Source organism: Aphelocoma coerulescens, unplaced genomic scaffold (genome assembly GCF_041296385.1).
Source record: "Aphelocoma coerulescens isolate FSJ_1873_10779 unplaced genomic scaffold, UR_Acoe_1.0 HiC_scaffold_77, whole genome shotgun sequence".
NCBI classification, from domain to species: Eukaryota; Metazoa; Chordata; class Aves; order Passeriformes; family Corvidae; genus Aphelocoma; species Aphelocoma coerulescens.
Window position 1 is genome coordinate 1,769,299 of NW_027184063.1, and position 25,058 is coordinate 1,794,356.

The following is a 25,058-nucleotide window of genomic DNA, read 5'->3' on the forward strand; positions in this document are numbered from 1 at the left end:
TTTGAGGGGGGCTGGAGCAGGTTTTGGGCAGAAAATGCAGATTTTGGGGTGAAAGGGGCAGATTTTGGTGCCTGGACGGAGATTTTGAGGTGTAAAAGGTCAATATTGGGGTGGAAAGGGCAGATTTGGGGTGAAAATGGCAGATTTTTGTGCCTGGGGGGCAGATTTGGGGCTAAAAAGTCGGATTTTGAGGCAAAAAGGGAGATTTTGGGGCAGAAATGGGCAAAAAGGGGCAAATTTGGGGTAAAAATGGGAAATTTGGGGTGGAAAGGGTCAGATTTGGGGTAAAAATGGCCAGATTGGGGCAAAAAGGGGCAGATTTGGGGTTAAAAATGGGCAGATTTGGGGTAAAAATGTGAAATTTGGGGTGAAAAGGGGCAGATTTGGGGTGAGAATGGCCAAATTGGGGCAACAAGGGGCAGATTTGGGGTTAAAAATGGGAAATTTGGGGCAAAAAGGGGCAGATTTGGGGTGAGAATGGCCAAATTGGGGCAAAAAGGGGCAGATTTGGGGTTAAAAATGGGAAATTTGGGGCAAAAAGGGGCAGATTTGGGGTAAAAATGGCAAAATTGGGGCAAAAAGGCGCAGATTTGGGGTAAAAATGGGAAATTTGGGGCAAAAAGGGGCAGATTTGGGGTAAAAATGGGAAATTTGGGGTGAAAAGGCGCAGATTTGGGGTTAAAATGGGCAATCTGGGGTGAAAAGGGGCAGATTTGGGGTTAAAAAGCTGCTTTTGCTGCTTGGAGGGAGATTTGGGGCTGCAAAAAGTCCGATTTGGGGCAGGAAGGGTCAAACCTGAGGTGAAAAAGGTGAAATCCGAGGTGAAAATTACAAATTCGGGGGTGAAGGGGGCAGATTTTGGGGTGCAAAAGTCGAATTTGAGGGGTGAAAAAGGCGGAATTTGGGGGTGAAAGCCGCGATTTTGGGGTGAAAGCGGCGGTGGGGGAGGGGAGGGGCCCCTTCCCGGTCCCTTCCTGGTTTTTTTTCCTTCCTCCTCCTCCTCCTCCTCCTCCTCCCCTTGAAACGCCCTTGGGGGGGGCGGGGCCGGCCCGGGGCCATTCCCGGATTTCGGGGCCCCCCCTGAGGCATTCCCGGCTCGGCTCCCGCAGCTCCCGGACACTCCGGACACCGCCGAACACTCCCGGACATTCCCGGACACCGCCGGACACTCCCGGACACCTCCGGACACTCCCGGACACTCCCGAACACTCCCGGACACCTCCGGACACTCCCGGACACCGCCGAACACTCCCGGACACCTCCGGACACTCCCGGACACCGCCGGACACTCCCGGACACTCGGTCGGTGCCCCCACCCCCCCCGAAAAATCCTGGGTTCTTCCCTTGCCCCAAATCTTAGGGGTTTTTCCCTAAAATCTTGGAGTTTTTCCCTAAAATCTTGGGGGTTTTACCTTCCAAATCTTGGGGTTTTACCCTGAAACCTTCGGGGTTTTTCACTAAGATCTTGGGGGTTTTCCTTCCAAATTTGGGGGTTTTTCCCTAAAATCTTGGGGTTTTTTACCTTCCAAATCTTGGGGTTTTTTACCTTCCAAATCTTGGGGTTTTTCCCTAAAATCTTGGAGTTTTTCCCTAAGATCTTGGGGATTTTTCCCTAAAATTTTGGAGTTTTTCCCTTCAAATTTGGGGTTTTTTCCCTAAAATCTTGGGGGTTTTACCTTCCAAATCTTGGGGTTTTACCCTGAAACCTTCGGGGTTTTTCACTAAGATCTTGGGGGTTTTCCTTCCAAATTTGGGGGTTTTTCCCTAAAATCTTGGGGTTTTTTACCTTCCAAATCTTGGGGTTTTTTACCTTCCAAATCTTGGGGTTTTTCCCTAAAATCTTGGAGTTTTTCCCTAAGATCTTGGGGATTTTTCCCTAAAATTTTGGAGTTTTTCCCTTCAAATTTGGGGTTTTTTCCCTAAAATCTTGGGGGTTTTACCTTCCAAATCTTGGCGTTTTTACCTTCCAAATCTTGGGGTTTTTCCCTAAAATCTTGGGGTTTTTACCTTCCAAATCGTAGGAGTTTTTCCCTAAAATCTTGGAGTTTTTCCTAAGATCTTGGAGTTTTTTCCGTAAAATCTTGGAGTTTTTCCCTAAAATCTTGGGGTTTTTACCTTCCAAATCTTGGGGTTTTTCCCTAAAATCTTGGAGTTTTTCCCTTCAAATTTGGGGTTTTTTCCCCTAAAATCTTGGGGTTTTTTTTCCTAAAATCTTGGAGTTTTTCCCTAAAATCTTGGGGTTTTTACCTTCCAAATCTTGGGGTTTTTCCCTAAAATCTTGGAATCTTTCCCTAAGATCTTGGGGTTTTTTCCCTAAAATCTTGGAGTTTTTCCCTAAAATCTTGGGGGTTTTCCTCCTCCAAATTTGGGGGTTTTTCCCTAAAATCTTGGGGTTTTTACCTTCCAAATCTTGGGGTTTTTCCGTAAAATCTTGGAGTTTTTCCCTTCAAATTTGGGTTTTTTTTCCCTAAAATCTTGGGTTTTTTCCGTAAAATCGTGGGGGTTTTCCCTTCCAAATTTGGGGGTTTTACTCTGAAATCTTGGGGATTTTTCCCTAAGATCTTGGGGGTTTTCCTCCTCCAAATTTGGGGGTTTTACCCTGAAACCTTGGGGGTTTTTCCCTAAAATCTTGGGGTTTTTCCTTTCCAAATTTGGGGGTTTTACCCTGAAACCTTGGGGGTTTTTCCCTAAAATCTTGGGGTTTTTCCTTCCAAATTTGGGGGTTTTCCCCTAAAATCGTGGGGTTTTTACCTTCCAAATCTTGGGGGTATTTCCTCCTTGAAATCTTGGTGTTTTTCCCTAAAATCTTGGGGTTTTCCCCTAAAATCGTGGGGGTTTTACCTTCCAAATTTGGGGGTTTTCCCTAAAACCTTGGGGGTTTTTTCCCTAAAAACTTGGGGTTTTTACCTTCCAAATTTTGGGGGTTTTTTCCCTTCCAGATCTTGGAGTTTTTCCCTAAAATCTTGCAGTTTTTACTTTCCAAATTTGGTTTTTTTTCCCTAAAATCTTGGGGGTTTTTCCCTAAAATCTTGGGGTTTTTCCAAATTTTGGGGTTCCCCCTCCCCAAATCCTGGGGTTCTTCCCCCAAAAATCCTGCGCTTCCCCTGTCCCAAAATCTCCGAGTTCTTCCCCAAAATCCTGGGGGTTCTCCCGCCCAAATCCTGGGGTTCCCCCCAGTGTCCCCCCAGTGCCCCCCCAGTGCCCCCCAGTGTCCCCCAGTGTCCCCCAGTGCCCCCCCAGTGCCCCCCAGTGCCCCCAGTGTCCCCAGTGCCCTCCCAGTGTCCCCAGTGCCCCCCAGTGACTCCCAGTGCCCCCCAGTGTCCCCCCAGTGTCCCCCCAGTGTCCCCCAGTGCCCCCCCAGTGCCCCCCAGTGTCCCCCAGTGTCCCCCCAGTGCCCCCCCAGTGCCCCCCCAGTGTCCCCCAATGTCCTCCCAGTTCACTCCCAATGCCCTCAGTCCCCTCCCAGTTCACTTTCAGTGCCCTCAGTTCACTCCCAGTCCCTCCCAGTGCTCCCCAGTGCCCCCGTTTTTGGGGACACCCTTTGGGGGGGTCCCCGTGTCCCCTCCCCCCGTCGGGCAGGTGCTGAGTCAGCGCCGCTGTCCCGCAGCCGCCATGGCCCCGCCCGTGCCCGCGCTGAGCCCCGAGCAGAAGAAGGAGCTGGCAACCATCGCCCAGCGCATCGTGGCCCCCGGCAAGGGCATCCTGGCCGCCGATGAGTCCACTGGTACGGACTGGGGGCACTGGGAATGGACTGGGAGCCACTGGGAATGGACTGGGAGGGACTGGGGGCACTGGGGGTCAGTGGCCACCATCGCCCAGCGCATCGTGGCCCCCGGCAAGGGCATCCTGGCCGCCGATGAGTCCACTGGTACGGACTGGGAGCACTGGGAATGGACTGGGAGGGACTGGAAATGGACTGGGGGGCACTGGGGGTCACTGGGAATGGACTGGGGGGCACTGGGAATGGACTGGGGGGCACTGGGGGTCACTGGCCACCATCGCCCAGCGCATCGTGGCCCCCGGCAAGGGCATCCTGGCCGCCGATGAGTCCACTGGTACGGACTGGGAGCACTGGGAATGGACTGGGAGGCACTGGGAGGGCACTGGGAATGGACTGGGAGGGACTGGGGGGCACTGGGGGTCAGTGGCCACCATTGCCCAGCGCATCGTGGCCCCCGGCAAGGGCATCCTGGCCGCCGATGAGTCCACTGGTACGGACTGGGAGCACTGGGAATGGACTGGGAGCAACTGGGAATGGACTGGGGGGCACTGGGAATGGACTGGGAGCAACTGGAGGCACTGGGAGGGCACTGGGAATGGACTGGGAGGCACTGGGGGGCACTGGGGGTCACTGGCCACCATCGCCCAGCGCATCGTGGCCCCCGGCAAGGGCATCCTGGCCACCGATGAGTCCACTGGTACGGACTGGGAGCACTGGGAATGGACTGGGAGCCACTGGGAATGGACTGGGAGGGACTGGGAATGGACTGGGAGGGACTGGGGGGCACTGGGGGTCAGTGGCCACCATCGCCCAGCGCATCGTGGCCCCCGGCAAGGGCATCCTGGCCACCGATGAGTCCACTGGTACGGACTGGGAGCACTGGGAACGGACTGGGAGGGACTGGGAATGGACTGGGAGGCACTGGGAATGGACTGGGAGCCACTGGGAATGGACTGGGAGGGACTGGGGGGCACTGGGGGTCAGTGGCCACCATCGCCCAGCGCATCGTGGCCCCCGGCAAGGGCATCCTGGCCGCCGATGAGTCCACTGGTACGGACTGGGAGCACTGGGAATGGACTGGGAATGGACTGGGAGCCACTGGGAATGGACTGGGGGGCACTGGGGGTCACTGGCCACCATCGCCCAGCGCATCGTGGCCCCCGGCAAGGGCATCCTGGCCGCCGATGAGTCCACTGGTACGGACTGGGAGCACTGGGAATGGACTGGGAGCACTGGGAACGGACTGGGAGCCACTGGGAATGGACTGGGGGGCACTGGGAATGGACTGGGAGGGACTGGGGGGCACTGGGGGTCAGTGGCCACCATCGCCCAGCGCATCGTGGCCCCCGGCAAGGGCATCCTGGCCGCCGATGAGTCCACTGGTACGGACTGGGAGCACTGGGAATGGACTGGGAGGGACTGGGAGCCACTGGGAATGGACTGGGAATGGACTGGGGGGCACTGGGGGGCACTGGGGGGCACTGGCCACCATCGCCCAGCGCATCGTGGCCCCCGGCAAGGGCATCCTAGCTGCCGATGAGTCCACTGGTACGGACTGGGAGCACTGGGAATGGACTGGGAGGGACTGGGAATGGACTGGGAGCACTGGGAATGGACTGGGAGGGACTGGGAGCCACTGGGAATGGACTGGGGGGCACTGGGGGGCACTGGCCATCATCGCCCAGCGCATCGTGGCCCCCGGCAAGGGCATCCTGGCTGCCGATGAGTCCACTGGTACAGACTGGGAGCACTGGGAATGGACTGGGAGGCACTGGGAATGGACTGGGGGGCACTGGGAATGGACTGGGAGGGACTGGGGGCACTGGGAATGGACTGGGGGGCACTGGGAATGGACTGGGAGGGACTGGGGGGCAGTGGGGGTCACTGGCCACCATCGCCCAGCGCATCGTGGCCCCCGGCAAGGGCATCCTGGCCGCCGATGAGTCCACTGGTACGGACTGGGAGCACTGGGAATGGACTGGGATGGACTGGGAATGGACTGGGAGGGACTGGGGGGCACTGGGGGTCAGTGGCCACCATCGCCCAGCGCATCGTGGCCCCCGGCAAGGGCATCCTGGCCGCCGATGAGTCCACTGGTACGGACTGGGAGCACTGGGAATGGACTGGGAGCCACTGGGAGGGACTGGGAGCCACTGGGAATGGACTGGGAATGGACTGGGGGGCACTGGGGGTCACTGGGAATGGACTGGGAATGGACTGGGGGGCACTGGGAATGGACTGGGAGCCACTGGGAATGGACTGGGAATGGACTGGAGGTTCTGGAAGTGAACTGGGAGGGACTGGGGTAAACGGGAGGGACTGGGACAGACTGGGAGGGACTGGGAATGGACTGGGAGTGACCGGAGGCACTGGAAGGGCACTGGGACGAGATAAGGAGGGCACTGATAAGGAGTCAGTGGGGGTGACTGGGAGCACTGGGAGTGAACTGGGAGTGACTGGGGGCACTGGGAGTGAACTGGGAGGGGACTGAGAGTCCGTGCGAGGGCACTGGGAGGCACTGGGGTAAACTGGGAGGGACTGGAATGAGATGAGGAAGCGCTGGGAATGACTGGGAGGGACTGGGATGAGATAAGGAGGGCACTGATAAGGAGTCACTGGGAGGGACTGGGAGCACTGGGAGGGGACTGGGAGGGACTGGGGGCACTGGGAGGGAACTGGGAGGGGACTGAGAGTCCGTGCAAGGGCACTGGGAGGGACTGGGGTAAACTGGGAGGGACTGGGGAGAGATAAGGAGGCACTGGGAGGGACTGGGACAGACTGGGAGGGACTGGGACAGACTGGGAGGGACTGGAATGAGATGAGGAAGCACTGGAAGTGACTGGGAAGGGGGTTGTGGCATACTGGGAGGCACTGGGAGCTACTGGGGGAGCACTGGGAGTTACTGGGAGGCACTGGGGGAGCACTGGGAAGCACCGACGCAATGCCCGGAGCCTGGTTTGGGTTCCTGGTTTATACTGGGGATAAACTGGTTTATACTGGGATAAACTGGTTTATACTGGTTTATACTGGGATGGGCTGGGGGAGCATCTAGGGACTTCAGGGTGTCACTGGGACCTCCTGAAGCTGTACTGGGAGCTACTGGGAGGCACTGGGGCAGAAAAGGGAGATCAGTAAGTGTTACTGGTTCATACTGGTGTGTACTGGTTTATACTGGTGTGTACTGGTTTATACTGGTTTATACTGGTATGGGCTGGGGGAGCATCTGGGGACTTCAGGGTGTCACTGGGACCTCCTGAAGCTGTACTGGGAGCTACTGGGAGACCCTGAACCCGTGCCACACCCCCAGCTCCATACTGGTCCTGACTGGTTTCTACCAGAAGCTAATTACTCCATACTGGTTTATACTGGTTTTTACTGGTTTATACTGGGATGGCGACTGGGTGCCTGGGGGAGCATCTGGGGACTTGAGGGTGGTCCTGAGGCTGAACTGGGAGCTACTGGGAGGCACTGGGGCAGAAAAGGGAGATCAGTAAGTGTTACTGGTTCATACTGGTGTGTACTGGTTTATACTGGTGTGTACTGGTTTATACTGGTTTATACTGGTTTATACTGGTTTATACTGGGATGGGCTGGGGGAGCATCTGGGGACTTCAGGGTGTCACTGGGACCTCCTGAAGCTGTACTGGGAGCTACTGGGAGACCCTGAACCCGTGCCACACCCCCAGCTCCATACTGGTCCTGACTGGTTTCTACCAGAAGCTAATTACTCCATATTGGTTTATACTGGTTTATGTTGGTTTATACTGGTTTATACTGGGATGGCGACTGGGTGCCTGGGGGAGCATCTGGGGACTTGAGGGTGGTCCTGAGGCTGAACTGGGAGCTACTGGGAGGCACTGGGGCAGAAAAGGGAGATCAGTAAGTGTTACTGGTTCATACTGGTGTGTACTGGTTTATACTGGTTTATACTGGTTTATACTGGGATGGCGACTGGGTGCCTGAGGGAGCATCTGGGGACTTCAGGGTGGTCCTGAGGCTGAACTGGGAGCTACTGGGAGGCACTGGGACACACCAGTACTGGTTTCTACTGGGCACCCCCTGCTCCGTACCAGCTCTAACCACTCCATACTGGTTCATACTGGTCCGTACTGGTCTTAAACGCTCCATACTGGTCTAAACAGATTGATACTGGTCGTAACTGGTCTATACTGGTTCCGACTGATGTATACTGTTGGTCCATACTGGGTGTAACTGGTCTGTACTGGTCTGTACTGGGCCCAACTGACCTGTACTGGTCCTAACTGGTCCTAACACCTCCATCCTTGTCCTAATTGATTGTAATTGGTTTGTACTGGTCCTAACTAGTCTACACTGGTTTATACTGGTTTATACTGGTTTATACTGGTTTATACTGGTTTATACTGGGATGGCGACTGGGTGCCTGGGGGACCATCTGGGGACTTGAGGGTGGTCCTGAGGCTGAACTGGGAGCTACTGGGAGGCACTGGGACACACCGGTACTGGTTTCTACTGGGCACCACCTGCTCCATACCGGTTCATACCGCTCCATACCGGTTCTAGCCGCTCCATACCGGTTCTAACCGCTCCATCCCATCCCGTCCATCCCATCCCATCCCATCCCATCCCATCCCATCCCATCCCATCCCCTCCCATCCCATCCCATCCCATCCCATCCCACCCCATCCCATCCATCCCATCCCATCCCATCCCATCCCATCCCATCCCATCCCATCCCATCCCATCCCATCCCACCCCATCCCATCCCATCCCATCCCATCCCATCCCATCCCATCCATCCCATCCCATCCCCCCCATCCCATCCCATCCCCCCATCCCATCCCATCCCATCCATCCCATCCCATCCCCCCCATCCCATCCCATCCCATCCATCCCATCCCATCCCAATCCCACCCCGCCCCATCCCATCCCACCCATCCCATCCCATCCCATCCCACCCCATCCCATCCCATCCCATCCCACCCCATCCCATCCCACCCCATCCCATCCCATCCCATCCCATCCCATCCCACCCCATCCCACCCCATCCCATCCCATCCCATCCCATCCCATCCCATCCCATCCCATCCCATCCCATCCATCCCATCCCCCGCATCCCATCCATCCCATCCCATCCCACCCCATCCCATCCCATCCCACCTCACCCCATCCCATCCCCCCATCCCATCCCATCCCATCCCACCTCACCCCATCCCATTGATCCCACCCCACCCCACCCCATCCCACCCCATCCATCCCACCCCACCCCATCCATCCCATCCCACCCCACCCCATCCCACCCCATCCATCCCACCCCACCCCATCCATCCCACCCCATCCCACCCCATCCCATTGATCCCACCCCATCCCATCCCACCCCACCCCATCCCATTGATCCCACCCCACCCCACCCCATCCATCCCATCCCACCCCACCCCACCCCATCCATCCCATCCCATCCCATCCCATCCCATCCCATCCCATCCCATTGATCCCACCCCATCCCATTGTTCCCGCCCCGCCCCGCCCCGCAGGCAGCATCGCCAAGCGGCTGAGCTCGGTGGGCGCCGAGAACACGGAGGAGAACCGGCGCTGGTACCGGCAGCTGCTCTTCACGGCCGACAAGCGCGTGGAGCCGTGCATCGGCGGCGTCATCCTCTTCCACGAGACCATGTACCAGAAGGCCGACGACGGCCGCCCCTTCCCGCAGGTTATCCGCGACAAGGGCGCCCTGGTGGGCATCAAGGTGGGTGGGCACCTCGGGGGTGCCTCGGGGACGCCTCGGGGGGTGGGGGGCGGTCAGCGCGTGGGGTCAGCGGTGGCCACGGCGGGACCGGGTCCGAGAGGGCCGTGGTGGGTTTGGAGAGAGAGGTGGGGACACCTCGGGGCGGTGGGGACACCTCGGGGTGGTGGGGACACCTTGGGGACGTCAGGGACACCTTGGGGATGTCTTTGGGGTGTCGGGGACACCTCAGGGGTGTCAGGGACACCTCGGGGATGTCAGGGACACCTTGGGGATGTCATCAGGGTGTTGGGGACACCTTGGGGGTGTTGGGGACACCTCGGGGACGTCAGGGACACCTTGGGGACGTCAGGGACACCTTGGGGATGTCTTTGGGGTGTTGGGGACACCTCAGGGGTGTCAGGGACACCTTGGGGACGTCAGGGACACCTTGGGGACTTCAGGGACACCTTGGGGATGTCTTTGGGGTGTTGGGGACACCTTGGGGGTGTTGGGGATACCTTGGGGACATCATCGGGATGTTGGGGACACGTCAGGGGTGTTGGGGACACCTCAGGGGTGTCAGGGACACCTTGGGGACATCTTTGGGGTGTTGGGGACATCTTGGGGACGTCAGGGGGCTCGGGGACGTCATTGGGATGTTGGGGACACCTCAGGGGTGTTGGGGACACCTCAGGGGTGTCAGGGACACTTTGGGGACATCATTGGGGTGTTGGGGACACCTTGGGGGTGTCAGGGACACCTTGGGGATGTCATCGGGGTGTTGGGGACATCTTGGGGACATCAGGGACACCTTGGGGACATCTTTGGGGTGTTGGGGACACCCTGGGGACGTCAGGGGGCTCGGGGAGGTTGGGTGCTCTGTGACCCAGCTCGGTCACCCCAGGGCGGGGACACGGAGCAGGGTGGCCCTGGTGGCCCTGGTGGCCCTGGTGGCCGCGGTGACGCTGTCGCTGTCCCCAGGTGGACAAAGGAGTGGTGCCCCTGGCTGGCACTGATGGCGAGACCACGACCCAGGGTGAGTGACAGCCATGTCCCCAATGCCACCACCATGTCCCTGATGCCACCACCCTGTCCCTGTCCCTGTCACAGCCCTGTCCCCGATGCCACCGCCCTGTCCCTGTCACAGCCCTGTCCCCAATGCCACCACCCTGTCCCCAATGCCACCCCTGTGTCCCTGTCACAGCCCTGTCCCCGATGCCACCACCTGTCCCTGATGCCACCACCGCGTCCCTGTCCCTGTCACAGCCCTGTCCCCCATGTCACCACCCTGTCCCTGATGCCACCACCGCATCCCTGTCCCTGTCACAGCCCTGTCTCCGATGCCACCACCCTGTCCCTGATGCCACCACCGCGTCCCTGTCCCAGCTCTGTCCCCCATGTCACCGCCACGTCCCTGATGCCACCACCCTGTCTCTGTCCCTGTCACAGCCCTGTCCCCGATGCCACCGCCCTGTCCCCGATGCCACTGCCATGTCCCTGATGCCACCACCGTGTCCCTGTCCCTGTCAAAGCCCTGTCCCCAATGCCACCGCCCTGTCCCCGATGCCACCGCCCTGTCCCTGATGCCACTGCTGTGTCCCTGTCCCTGTCACAGTCCTGTCCCCGATGTCACAGCGCTGTCCCCAATGCCACTGCCCTGTCCCCGATGCCACCACCCTGTCCCTGTCACAGCCCTGTCCCCGATGTCACAGCGCTGTCCCCAATGCCACTGCCCTGTCCCTGATGCCACCACCCTGTCCCTGATGCCACCACCATGCCCCTGTCCTTGCCACAGCCCTGTCCCCGATGCCACCCCCGTCCCCATCCCTGTGTCACCGCTCCGTCCCCATCCCTGATGTCACCCCCCTGTCCCCATCCCCGATGTCACCCCTTGTCCCCATCCCGGTGTCACCCCCGTGTCCCCATCCCTGTGTCACCCTCATGTCCCCTGTGCCACCCCCGTGTCCCCATCCCTGTGTCACCCCCGTGTCCCCATCCCCGATGTCACTCTCATGTCCCCTGTGCCACCCCTGTGTCCCCATCCCTGATGTCACCGCTGTGTCCCCATCCCTGGGTCCCCATCCCCGATGTCAGCCCCCTGTCCCCATCCCTGTGCCACCCCCCTGTCCCCATCCCTGTGTCCCCATCCCTGATGTCACCCCCGTGTCCCCATCCCCGATGTCACCCCCCGTCCCCATCCCTGTGCCACCCCCCGTCCCCATCCCTGTGTCACCTTCCCAACCCCATCCCTGTGTCACCCCTCTGTCCCCATCCCTGTACCACCCCCGTGTCCCCATCCCTGTGTCACCCCCCTGTCCCCATCCCCGATGTCACCCCCGTGTCCCCATCCCAGTGTCACCCCCCTGTCCCCATCCCTGTGTCACCGCTGTGTCCCCATCCCCGATGTCACCCCTGTCCCCATCCCCGATGTCACCCCCGTGTCCCCATCCCTGTGTCACCTTCCCAACCCCATCCCTGTCCTTGTGCTGTCCCTGATGTCCCCTCTGTCCCCTCCGTCCCCGATGTCCCCAGGGCTGGACGACCTTATTGAACCCCCTCAGTGCCCCGTGTCCTCTGTCCCACCGATGTCCCCGATGTCCCCAATGTCCCCTGGTGTCCCTGACGCCCCCCAATGTCCCCAATGTCCCCAATGTCCCCAATGTCCCCAATGTCCCCAACACCCCTGATGTCCCCAATGTCCTCAATGTCCCCCGGTGTCCCCAACACCCCTGATGTCCCCAACATCCCCCATGTCCCCAGTGTCCCCGATGTCCCCGATGTCCCCACTGCCCCCAGCGTCCCCACTGTCCCCAACACCCCCGATGTCCCCAATGCCCCCGATGCCCCCAAACACCTCCAATGTCCCCAATGCCCCCGATGCCCCTGATGTCCCCTGATGTCCCCAACACTCCCCATGTCCCCAATGTCCCCCATGTCCCCGATGTCCCCAATGCCCCCAGTGTCCCCGATGTCCCCAATGTCCCCAATGCCCCCAGTGTCCCCAATGTCCCCGATGTCCCCAATGTCCCCAATGCCCCCAGTGTCCCCGATGTCCCCAATGTCCTCTGATGTCCCCTACGCCCCCAATGCCCCCACGTCCACAGCGCCCCCAATGTCCCCAAGGTCCCCGATGTCCCCAATGCTCCCCAATGCCCCTGATGCCCCCGATGTCCCTGACACCCCCCATGTCCCCAAGGTCCCCGATGCCCCTGATGTCCCCGACACCCTCAATGCCCCCAACGTCCCCAATGCCCCCAAACACCCCCAATGCCCTCAACTCCCCCCATGTCCCAATGTCCCCACTGCCCCCAACGTCCCCACTGTCCCCAACACCCTGCGCTGTCCCCAGTGTCCCCGATGCCCCCGATGCCCCCAAAGCTCCCAATGTCCCCGATGTCCCCGATGCCCCCAATGCTCCCGATGTCCCCGGTGTCCCCAATGTCCCCCAATGCCCCCAACACCCCTGATGTTTCCAGTGTCCCCAGTGTCCCCAATGTCCCCAACACCCCCAACGCCTCCAATGTCCCCAATGTCCCCAATGCCCCCAATGCCCCCAACGCCTCCAATGTCCCCAATGTCCCCCAATGTCCCCCAATGTCCCCAATCCCCCCAATGTCCCCAATGCCCCAACGCTCCCAATGTCCCCAATGTCCCCCAATGTCCCCAACGCCCCCAATGTCCCCAGCGCCCCCAATGTCCCCCAATGTCCCCCAATGTCCCCCATGTCCCCAATGTCCCCAGTGTCCCCCAATGTCCCCAACACCCCCAATGTCCCCAATGTCCCCCAATGTCCCCAACGCCCCCAATGTCCCCAATGTCCCCCAATGTCCCCAACGTCCCCCCAATGTCCCCGATGTCCCCAATGTCCCCCAATGACCCCAATGTCCCCCAATGTCCCCAACGTCCCCCCAATGTCCCCGATGTCCCCAATGTCCCCCAATGTCCCCCAATGTCCCCCAATGTCCCCCAATGACCCCAATGTCCCCCAATGTCCCCAATGTACCCAATGTCCCCAACACCCCCAATGTCCCCAACTCCCCCAATGCCCCCAATGTCCCCCCCAACGCCCCCAATATCCTCAATGTCCCCGATGTCCCCTGGTGTCCCTGACGCCCCCGATGCCCCCCATGTCCCCGATGTCCCCGCTGTCCCCAACACCCCCGCTGTCCCTGACGCCCTCAGTGTCCCCGACGCCCCCGCGCTGTGCCCAACCCCCGCTGTGTCGGCAGGGCTGGACGGGCTGATGGAGCGCTGTGCCCAGTACAAGAAGGACGGCGCGGACTTTGCCAAGTGGCGCTGCGTGCTGAAGATCTCGGCGCACACCCCGACGCGCCTGGCGGTCATGGAGAACGCCAACGTCCTGGCGCGCTACGCCAGCATCTGCCAGCAGGTCCCACCGCGGCGGCCACGGCGTCGAAAGGGGCGGCTGGGGGGGTTTGGTGGCACCTGGGTGGGGTTTGGTGGCACCTAGAGAGGGTTTGGTGGCATCTAGAGAGGGTTTGGTGGCATCTAGGCGGGGTTTGATGGCACCTGGGAAGGTTTGGTGGCACCTGGGAGGGGTTTGGTGGCATCTAGAGAGGGTTTGGTGGCATCTAGAGAGGGTTTGGTGGCACCTGGGAGGGGTTTGGTGGCATCTAGAGAGGGTTTGGTGGCACCTGGGCGGGGTTTGGTGGCACCTGGGAAGGTTTGGTGGCACCTGGGTGGGGTTTGGTGGCACCTGGGCGGGGTTTGGTGGCATCTAGAGAGGGTTTGGTGGCACCTGGGTGGGGTGTGGTGGCACCTGGGTGGGTTTGGTGGCACCTGGGAGGGGTTTGGTGGCATCTAGAGAGGGTTTGGTGGCATCTAGAGAGAGTTTGGTGGTGCCTGGGTGGGTTTGGTGGCATCTAGAGAGGGTTTGGTGGCATCTGGGCGGGGTTTGGTGGCATCTAGAGAGGGTTTGGTGGCACTTGGGTGGGTTTGGTGGCATCTAGAGAGGGTTTGGTGGCACCTGGGTGGCGTTTGGTGGCACCTGGGAGGGGTTTGGTGATAGCTGGTGGCACCTGGGAAGGTTTGGTGGCATCTAGAGATGGTTTGATGGCACTTGGGAGGGTTTGGTGGCATCTAGAGAGGGTTTGGTGGCATCTGGAGAGGGTTTGGTGGCACCTAGAGAGAGTTTGGTGGCACCTGGGTGGGGTTTAGGGACATTTAGAGAAGGTTTGGTGGCACCTGGGCGGGGTTTGGTGGCATCTAGAGAGGGTTTGGGGGCACCTGGGTGGGTTTGGTGGCACCTGGGCGGGGTTTGGTGGCACCTAGAGAGAGTCTGGTGGTGCCTGGGTGGGTTTGGTGGCACCTGGGCGGGGTTTGGTGGCACGTCAGTGCCCTGGGGCCACCTGGTGCCCTTGCCCTGGGCTGTGCCCAACGTGCCCTCCGTGCCCCCAGAACGGCATCGTGCCCATCGTGGAGCCCGAGATCCTCCCGGACGGCGACCACGACCTCAAGACGTGCCAGTACGTCACCGAGAAGGTGCGTGCCACCGGTGCCACGGGCGGGCCACGGGCGGGCCACGGGTGGGCCACGGGTGGGCCATGGGCGGGCCATGGGCGGGCCATGGGTGCCACCGGTGCCACAGGCAGGCCACAGGTGGGCCACGGGTGCCTCCGAGCGCTGGCCACGCGTGCCACGGGCGGGCCACAAGTGCCACCGGGCACTGGCCTTGGGTGTCACCGGGCACTGGCCACGAGTGCCACCGAGTGCTGGCCACGAGTACCGCGAGCGGGCCACGAGTGCCAACGAGTGTCCCCAAGTGCCACCGAGCGCTGGCCATGGGTGCCACTGAGTGTCCCCGAGTGCCATGAGTGCTGGCCACGAGTGCCACCGAGTGCTGGCCACGGGTGCCACAAGCGGGCCCCAAGTGCCACCAAGCGCTGGCCACGGGTGCCATGAGCGGGCTGTGGGTGCCACGAGCGCTGCCCACGAGTGCCACCGGGCACTGGCCACGGGTGCCACGAGCGGGCCATGAGTGCCACAAGTGCTGGCCACGGGAGCCACCGAGCGGGCCACAAGTGCTGCCGAGTGCTGGCCACGGGTGCCGCCGAGCACTGGCTACGACTGCCACTGAGCGGGCCACAAGTGCCACCAAGTGCTGGCCACGGGTGCCACCGAGTGCTGGCCATGGGTGCCACTGGGCGCTGGCCACAGGTGCCACCGAGCGCTGGCCATGGGTGCCATGAGCGGGCCATGAGTGCTGGCCAGGAGTGCCACCGAGTGTCACTGAGTGCCACCGAGCGCTGGCCACGAGTGCCATGAGCGCTGGCCATGGGTGCCACCGAGCGGGCCACGAGTGCCACCAAGCACTGGTCCTGGGTGCCACGAGTGCTGGCCACGAGTGCCACTGAGTGCTGGCCACAGCTGCCACAGGCGGGCCACGGGTGCCCCGAGCGCTGGCCACAAGTGCCACCAAGCGCTGGCCACGGGTGCCATGGGCGGGCCACAAGTACCACGAGCGCTGGCCACAGGTGCCACCGAGCGCTGGCCATGAATGCCACCGAGCGCTGGCCACGGGTGCCACAAGCGGGCCGTGCCACTGGCACTGGCTATGGGTGCCACCGAGCGCTGGCCACGGGAGCCACTGAGCGCGGGCCACAGGTGCCACTGGGCACTGGCCATGGGTGCCACGAGCGGGCCACGAGTGCCACCGAGCACTGGCCATGGCTGCCATGGGCGGGCCACAGCTGCCACTGAGCGCTGGCCACGGCTGCCACGGGCGGGCCATGGGTGCCACCGAGAGCCGGCCACAACTGCCACCGAGCGCTGGCCACGGGTGCCACGGGCGGGCCATGGGTGCCACTGAGCGCTGGCCGTGGGTGCCACGGGCAGGCCACGGGTGCCACAAGTGCTGGCCACGGGTGCCACTGAGCGCTGGCCATGGATGCCACGGGCGGGCCATGGGTGCCACCGAGAGCCGGCCACAACTGCCACCGAGCGCTGGCCACGGGTGCCACGGGCGGGCCATGGGTGCCACTGAGCGCAGGCCCTGGGTGCCATGGGCAGGCCACGGGTGCCACAAGTGCTGGCCACGGGTGCCACTGAGCGCTGGCCATGGATGCCACCGAGTGCTGGCCATGGGTGCCACGGGCGGGCCACGGGTGCCACGGGCGGGCCATGGGTGCCACTGAGCGCTGGCCACGGATGCCACCGAGTGCTGGCCACAGGTGCCACCGGCACTGGCCATGGGGGCCACGAGCGGGCCATGAGTGCCACAAGTGCTGGCCACGGGTGCCACGGGCAGGCCACGGGTGCCACCGAGTGCTGGCCACGGGTGCCACAAGTGCTGGCCACGGGTGCCATGGGCTGGCCACGGGTGCCACCGAGCGCTGGCCATGGGTACCACTGAGTGCTGGCCACGAGTGCCACCGGCACTGGTCATGGGTGCCATGAGCAGGCCACGAGTGCCACCAAGTGTTGGCCATGGGTGCCACGAGTGCTGGCCCATGGGTGCCACAGGCTGGCCGCGAGTGCCACCGGGCGCTGGCCACGGATGCCACCGAGCACTGGCCATGGGTGCCACTGAGTGTCCCCGAGTGCCACCGAGCGCTGGCCACGGGAGCCACGAGTGCTGGCCATGGGTGCCACTGGTACTGGCCACGAGTGCCACCGAGTGCTGGCCACAGGTGCCACCGAGTGCTGGCCACGAGTGCCACGAGTGCAGGCCATGAATGCCACGAGTGCAGGCCACGGATGCCACCGGGCACTGGCCACGAGTGCCACCGAGCGGTGGCCCCGGGCAGCCCCTGGTTGGCCCTGAGTGGCCCTGAGGCTCCCCAAGTGGCCCCGAGGGTCCCTGAGTGGCCCCGAGTGGCCCCAGGCCGCTGGGGGGGTTCCGGTTCGTGGGGTGGCACCGGGAGGTGGCACCTGGGAGGGTTTGGTGGCACCTGGGTGGCTTTGAGTCCCCTCCCAGTGCCCCATTGGTGCCCCCAGGTCCTGGCAGCCGTGTACAAAGCCCTCAGTGACCACCACGTGTCCCATTGGTGCCCCCAGGTCCTGGCAGCTGTGTACAAAGCCCTCAGTGACCACCCCGTGTCCCCATTGGTGCCCCCAGGTCCTGGCAGCCGTGTACAAAGCCCTCAGTGACCACCACGTGTACCCAATGTCCCCATTGGTGCCCCCAGGTCCTGGCAGCCGTGTACAAAGCCCTCAGTGACCACCACGTGTCCCCAATGCCCCCAGGTCCTGGCAGCCGTGTACAAAGCCCTCAGTGACCACCACGTGTCCCCAATGCCCCCAGGTCCTGGCAGCCGTGTACAAAGCCCTCAGTGACCACCACGTGTCCCCATTGGTGCCCCCAGGTCCTGGCAGCCGTGTACAAAGCTCTCAGTGACCACCACGTGTCCCATTGGTGCCCCCAGGTCCTGGCAGCCGTGTACAAAGCCCTCAGTGACCACCACGTGTCCCATTGGTGCCCCCAGGTCCTGGCAGCTGTGTACAAAGCCCTCAGTGACCACCACGTGTCCCATTGGTGCCCCCAGGTCCTCGCAGCTGTGTACAAAGCTCTCAGTGACCACCACGTGTCCCATTGGTGCCCCCAGGTCCTGGCAGCTGTGTACAAAGCCCTCAGTGACCACCACGTGTCCCATTGGTGCCCCCAGGTCCTGGCAGCTGTGTACAAAGCCCTCAGTGACCACCACGTGTCCCATTGGTGCCCCCAGGTCCTGGCAGCTGTGTACAAAGCCCTCAGTGACCACCACGTGTCCCATTGGTGCCCCCAGGTCCTGGCAGCTGTGTACAAAGCCCTCAGTGACCACCACGTGTACCCAATGTCCCCATTGGTGCCCCCAGGTCCTGGCAGCCGTGTACAAAGCCCTCAGTGACCACCACGTGTACCTCGAGGGGACGCTGCTCAAGCCCAACATGGTGACCGGTGGCCACGCCTGCAGCACCAAGTACAGCCCCGAGGAGATCGCCATGGCAACGGTCACCGCCCTGCGCCGCACCGTGCCACCCGCCGTGCCCGGTCTGTGCCACCCCTGTGTGCCACCCCTGTGTGTGTCACCTGTGTGTGTCACCCGCCGTGCCCGGTCTGTGCCACCCCTGTGTGCCACCCCTGTGTGTGTCACCCGTGTGTGTCACCCGCCGTGCCTGGTCTGTGCCACCCCTGTGTGCCACCCCTGTGTGTCACCTGTGTGTGCCACCCCCTCTGTGTCACCTGTGTGTGTCACCTGTGTGTGTCACCTGTGTGTGCCACCCGTGTGTGTGTCACCCCCTCTGTGCCACCCCTGTGTGTCACCTGTGTGTGTCACCTGTGTGTGTCACCCGTGTGTGTCACCTGTGTGTGCCACCTGTGTGTGCCACCTGTGTGTGCCACCCCTGTGTGCCACCCCTGTGTGTCACCTGTGTGTGTCACCCGTGTGTGTCACCTGTGTGTGTCACCTGTGTGTGCCACCTGTGTGTGCCACCTGTGTGTGCCACCCCCTCTGTGTCACTCCTGTGTACCACCTGTGTGCCACCCCCTCTGTGCCACCCCCTCTGTGCCACCTGTGTGTGCCACCTGTGTGTGCCACCCGTGTGTGTCACCCCCTCTGTGCCACCTGTGCGTGTCACCCCCTCTGTGTCACCTGTGTGTGCCACCCCTGTGTGCCACCCCTGTGTGCCACCTGTGTGTCCCACCCCCTCTGGGCCACCCCTGTGTGTCACCTGTGTGTGTGTCACCCCCTCTGTGCCACCTGTGTGTGCCACCTGTGTGTGTCACCCCCTCTGTGCCACCCCTGTGTGTGTCACCCCTGTGTCACCTGTGTGTGCCACCTGTGTGTGCCACCCCTGTGTGCCACCTGTGTGCCACCTGTGTGTGTCACCCCCTCTGTGCCACCCCTGTGTGCCACCTGTGTGTGTCACCTGTGTGTCACCTGTGTGTGCCACCTGTGTGTGCCACCCCTGTGTGTGCCACCCCTGTGTGCCACCTGTGTGTGTCACCGGTGTGTGCCACCCCTGTGTGCCACCCCTCTGTGCCACCTGTGTGTCACCTGTGTGTGCCATCCCCTCTGTGCCACCTGTGTGCCACCCCCTCTGTGCCACCTGTGTGCCACCCCCTGTGCCACCTGTGTGCCACCTGTGTGTCACCCCTGTGTGCCACCTGTGTGTGCCACCTGTGTGTGTCACCCCCTCTGTGTCACCCCTGTGTACCACCTGTGTGCCACCCCCTCTGTGCCACCCCCTCTGTGCCACCTGTGTGTGTCACCTGTGTGTGCCACCCCCTCTGTGCCACCCCCTCTGTGCCACCTGTGTGTCTCACCTGTGTGTGCCACCCCTGTGTGCCACCCCTGTGTGCCACCTGTGTGTGCCACCTGTGTGTGTGTCACCTGTGTGTGCCACTCCCTCTGGGCCACCCCTGTGTGTCACCTGTGTGTGTGTCACCCCCTCTGTGCCACCTGTGTGTGCCACCTGTGTGTGCCAGCTGTGTGTGTCACCCCCTCTGTGCCACCCCTGTGTGTGTCACCCCTGTGTCACCTGTGTGTCACCTGTGTGTGCCACCCCTGTGTGCCACCTCTGTGTGTGTCACCCCCTCTGTGCCACCCGTGTGTGTCACCCCTGTGTGTCACCTGTGTGTGCCACCCCCTCTGTGCCACCCCTGTGTGCCACCTGGGTGTGTCACCTGTGTGTGTCACCCCCTCTGTGCCACCCCCTCTGTGCCACCTCTGTGCCACCTGTGTGTGCCACCTGTGTTTGTGTCTCCTCTGTGTGCCACGTGTGTGCCACCCCCTCTGTGCCACCCCTCTGTGTCACCTGTGTGTGCCACCTGTGTGTGCCACCTGTGTGTGCCACCTGTGTGTGCCATCCCCTCTGTGCCACCCCTGTGTGCCACCCCTGTGTGCCACCCCTGTGTGTCACCTCTGTGTGTGTCACCTGTGTGTGCCACCCGTGTGTCACCTGTGCCACCTTTGTGCCACCTGTGTGTCACCTGTGTGTGTCACCCCCTGTGTGCCACCCCTGTGTGCCATCCCTGTCTGTTACCTGTGTGCCACCCCTGTGTGCCACCTGTGTGTCACCTGTGTGTGTCACCCCCTCTGTGCCATCCCCTTTGTGCCACCCCTGTGTGCCACCTGTGTGTGCCACCTGTGTGTCACCCCTTCTGTGCCACCCCTCTGTGCCATCCCTGTCTGTCACCTGTGCGTCATCCCCTCTGTGCCACCTCTATGACACCTTTGTGTCACCTGTGTGTGTCACCCCCTCTGTGCCACCTCTGTGTCACCTCCTCTGTGCCACCCCCTCTGTGCCACCCGTGTGCCACCTGTGTGCCACCTGTGTGTCACCTGTGTGCCACCTGTGTGTGCCACCTGTGTGTCACCTCTTGGTGCCAGCTCTGTGCCAGCTCTGTGCCACCTGTGTGCGTCACCTTTGTGCCACCTGTGTGCCTGTGGCACACCCGTGTCCCTGAGCGCTGAGTGTCCCCTCAGTGTCCTCTCTCTGTCCCCGTGTCCCTGTCCCTCTGTCCCTCTGTCCCTCTGTCCCTCTGTCCCCCCGTGTCCCTGTCCCTCTGTCCCTCTGTCCCTCTGTCCCTCTGTCCCCCCGTGTCCCTGTCCCTCTGTCCCTCTGTCCCTCTGTCCCTCTGTCCCCCCGTGTCCCTGTCTGACTGTCCCCCCCTGTCCCCGTGTCCCTGTCTGACTGTCCCTCCCCTGTCCCTCTGTCCCTCTGTGTCCCTCTCTGACTGTCCCCTGTCCCTCTGTCCCCGTGTCCCTGTCCCTCTGTCCCTCTGTCCCTCTGTCCCCATGTCCCTCTCTGACTGTCCCCTGTCCCTCTGTCCCCGTGTCCCTGTCCCTCTGTCCCTCTGTCCCTCTGTCCCCCCGTGTCCCTGTCTGACTGTCCCTCTCCTGTCCCCAAGCCGTGTCTGACTGTCCCCTGTCCCTCTGTCCCCCGTGTCCCTGTCTGACTGTCCCTCCCCTGTCCCTGTCTGACTGTCCTCTGTCCCTCTGTCCCCGTGTCCCTGTCCCTCTGTCCCTCTGTCCCTCTGTCCCCCCATGTCCCTGTCTGACTGTCCCTCCCCTGTCCCTGTCTGACTGTCCCCTGTCCCTCTGTCCCCGTGTCCCTCTGTCCCTCTGTCCCTCTGTCCCCCCATGTCCCTCTCTGACTGTCCCCTGTCCCCAAGCCCTGTCTGACTGTCCCCTGTCCGTCTGTCCCTCTGTCCCCGCGCAGGGATCACGTTCCTGTCGGGCGGGCAGAGCGAGGAGGAGGCGTCCCTGAACCTCAACGCCATCAACCGCTGCCCTCTGCCGCGGCCCTGGGCTCTGACCTTCTCCTACGGCCGCGCCCTGCAGGCCTCGGCCCTCAAGGCCTGGGCCGGCAAGAAGGACAACACCAAGGTGGCCCAGGAGGAGTACGTGAAGAGAGCGCTGGTAGGTGGCACTGGGGGGCACTGGGGGGCACTGGGGGCATCTGGGGGCACTGGGGGCACTCTGGGGGCACCTGGGGACACCTGGGGACAGCTGGGGGCATCTGGGGGCACCTGAGGGCACCTGGAGGCACTGGGGGCACTTGGGGGCACTGGGGACAGCTGGGGGCACTGGGGGCACTCTGGGGGCACCTGGGGGCACTGGGGACAGCTGGGGGCACTGGGGACAGCTGGGGGCACACTGGGGGCACCTGAGGGCACCTGGGGACACCTGGGGGCACTGGGGGACAGGGATGGGGACAACACCAAGGTGGTCCAGGAGGAGTACGTGAGGAGAGCGCTGGTAGGTGGCACTGGGGGGCACTGGGGGGACACCTGGGGACAGCTGGGGGCACCTGAGGGCACCTGGGGGCACCTGGGGATACCTGGGGACACCTGGGGGCATCTGGGGGCACCTGGGGACACCTGGGGACACTCTGGGAACAGCTGGGGGCACCTGAGGGCACCTGGGGGCACCTGGGGACACAAGGACAGGGATGGGGACAACACCCAGGTGGCCCAGGAGGAGCACGTGAGGAGAGCGCTGGTACAGGGCACCTGGGGGGCACCTGGGGACACCTGGGGGCATCTGGGGACAGCTGGGGGCACCTGAGGGCACCTGGGGGCACCTGGGAGCACTCTGGGGGACACCTGGGGACAGCTGGGGGCACCTGGGGGACAACTGGGACAGCTGGGGATGACACCTGGGGGCACCTGGGGGCACCTGAGGGCACCTGGGGACAGCTGGGGGCACTCTGGGGGACACCTGGGGACAGCTGGGGGCACCTGGGGGACAACTGGGGCATCTGGGGATGACACCTGGGGGCACCTGGGGGCACCTGAGGGCACCTGGGGACAGCTGGGGGCACTCTGGGGGACACCTGGGGACAGCTGGGGGCACCTGGGGGACAACTGGGACAGCTGGGGATGACACCTGGGGGCACCTGGGGGCACCTGGGGGCACCTGAGGGCACCTGGGGACACCTGGGGACACCTGGGGACACTCTGGGGGCACTGGGGGCACCTGGGGGCATCTGGGGACAGCTGGGGGCACCTGAGGGCACCTGGGGGCACCTGGGGGCACCTGGGGGCACCTGGGGACAGGTGGGGACACAAGGACAGGGATGGGGACAACACCCAGGTGGCCCAGGAGGAGCACGTGAAGAGAGCGCTGGTGGGGGGCACTGGGGGGCACCTGGGGACACTGGGGGCACTCTGGGGACAGCTGGGGGCACCTGAGGGCACCTGGGGGCACCTGGGAGCACCTGAGGGCACCTGGGGACAGCTGGGGACATCCTGGGGGCACCTGAGGGCACCTGGGGACACCTGGGGGCACCTGGGGGCACCTTGGGGACACCTTGGGGCACCTGGGGGCACCTGGGGACACCCTGGGGACAGCTGGGGACACCTTGGGGGCACCTTGGGGCACCTGGGGGCACCTGGGGACACCTTGGGGCACCTGGGGGCACCTGGGGGCACCTGGGGACACCCTGGGGACACCAACGGCCCCAATGGGCCCAGTCCCCCCTGTGTCCTCTCTGTCCCTGATGTCCATCTGTCTGTCTGTCTGTCTGTCCCCCCGTCCATCCCCGTCCCTCCCTGATGTCCGTCCGTCCGTCCGTCCGTCTGTCCCCAGGCCAACTCTCTGGCGTGCCAGGGCAAGTACACCCCGAGTGGCACCGCGGGGGCGGCCGCCAGCGAGTCCCTCTTCGTGTCCAACCACGCCTACTGACCCCTGCCCCCTGCCCGCTGACCCCTGCCCACCACTGACCCCTGCCCCCTGCCCGCTGACCAGTGCCCACTGCCCGCTGACCCCTGCCCTGTGCCCGCTGACCACTGCCCTGTGCCCACTGACCAGTGCCCTGTGCCCGCTGACCCCTGCCCCCTGCCCGCTGACCACTGCCCACCACTGACCCCTGCCCACTGCCCGCTGACCAGTGCCCTGTGCCTACTGACCCCTGCCCTGTGCCCGCTGACCCCTGCCCACTGCCCGCTGACCAGTGCCCTGTGCCCACTGACCGCTGACCAGTGCCCGCTGACCCCTGCCCACCACTGACCCCTGCCCTGTGCCCACTGACCCGTGCCCACTGCCCGCTGACCCCTGCCCTGTGCCCACTGACCCCTGCCCACCACTGACCCCTGCCCTGTGCCCACTGACCCCTGCCCGCTGACCAGTGCCCTGTGCCCACTGACCCCTGCCCACTGCCCGCTGACCAGTGCCCCCTGCCCACTGCCCTGTGCCCACTGACCACTGCCCTGTGCCCACTGACTACTGCCCCCTGACCGCTGACCAGTGCCCACTGACTACTGCCCCCTGACCGCTGACCAGTGCCCGCTGCCCACCGCTGACCCCTGCCCTGTGCCCACTGACCAGTGCCCACTGCCCCCTGCCCACTGCCCGCGCCGTGGCCACGCCCACCCGGCCAGGCCCCGCCCCCTCCCCTCCCCCCCCCAGCAATAAAAAGGTCGCGGATGAACCCAGGAGGCTCCGGGGGGGCTTTTTTGGGGGGGCTCCACCCCAAATTTGGGGGTTCTGGGGGGGGCTTGACCCCAAATTTGGGGGTCCTGCGGTGGTTTTGGGGGATTTCACCCCAAATTTGGGGGTTCTGGGGGGGGCTTGACCCCAAATTTGGGGGTCCTGCGGTGGTTTTGGGGGATATCACCCCAAATTTGGGGGTTCTGGGGGGGGTTTGGGGGGGGTTTCAACCCAAATTTGGGGGTCCCAGAGGAGTTTGGGGATCTTTTCCAGCCCAAATTTGGGTGATTTGGGGGTTTAATCCCAAATTTGGGGGTCCTGGGGGTGTTTGGGGGGGTTTGGCCAAAATTTGGGGGTCCTGGGGGCATTTGGGGACCTTTTCCAGCCCAAATTTGGGGGTCCTTGGGGGGGTTTCACCCCAAATTCGGGGGTCCCAGAGGAGTCTGGGGACCTTTTCCAGCCGAAATTTGGGGTTCTGGGGGGGCTTAGGAGGGTCTGACCCCAAATTTGGGGGTCCTGGGGTGGTTTTGGGGTGTTTCAGTCCAAATTTGGGGGTCCGGGTGGGGTTGTGGGGGGTTTGACCCCAAATTTGGGGGTCCCAGAGGAGTTTGGGGACCTTTTCCAGCCCAAATTTGGGGGCATTTTGGGGGGTTTCATCCCAAATTTGGGGGTTCTGGGGGGGCTTTCGGAGGTTTCATCCCAAATTTGGGGGTCCCAGAGGAGTTTGGGGACCTTTTCCAGCCCAAATTTGGGGGTTTTG

At 62.7% G+C, this 25,058-nt stretch overlaps 1 protein-coding gene across 1 annotated transcript; it reads left to right on the plus strand.

Annotated features, from left to right (window-relative positions):
* The first annotated feature begins 1,218 nt into the window (after positions 1-1,218).
* On the plus strand, positions 1,219-24,286 carry ALDOA (aldolase, fructose-bisphosphate A). Its single transcript, XM_069000184.1, has 9 exons — positions 1,219-1,302; positions 3,608-3,724; positions 9,235-9,446; positions 10,407-10,461; positions 13,655-13,815; positions 14,844-14,927; positions 18,240-18,414; positions 21,588-21,787; positions 23,459-24,286. Exons 2-9 carry the CDS (start codon positions 3,613-3,615, stop codon positions 23,552-23,554), a joined length of 1,095 nt encoding a protein of 364 aa, XP_068856285.1. The 5' UTR covers positions 1,219-1,302; positions 3,608-3,612; the 3' UTR covers positions 23,555-24,286.
* The last annotated feature ends 772 nt before the right edge of the window (positions 24,287-25,058 follow it).

What these genes read in the sequence shown, in the direction of transcription:
- ALDOA (XM_069000184.1), top strand. Translation starts at nt 3,613, where the DNA reads ATGGCCCCGCCCGTGCCCGCGCTGAGCCCCGAGCAGAAGAAGGAGCTG. An exon ending in TGGCGAGACCACGACCCAGG is followed by an intron (nt 10,462 to 13,654) that starts GTGAGTGACAGC and finishes CTGTGTCGGCAG; the next exon opens with GGCTGGACGGGCTGATGGAG. An exon ending in GCCAGTACGTCACCGAGAAG is followed by an intron (nt 14,928 to 18,239) that starts GTGCGTGCCACC and finishes TGGTGCCCCCAG; the next exon opens with GTCCTGGCAGCCGTGTACAA.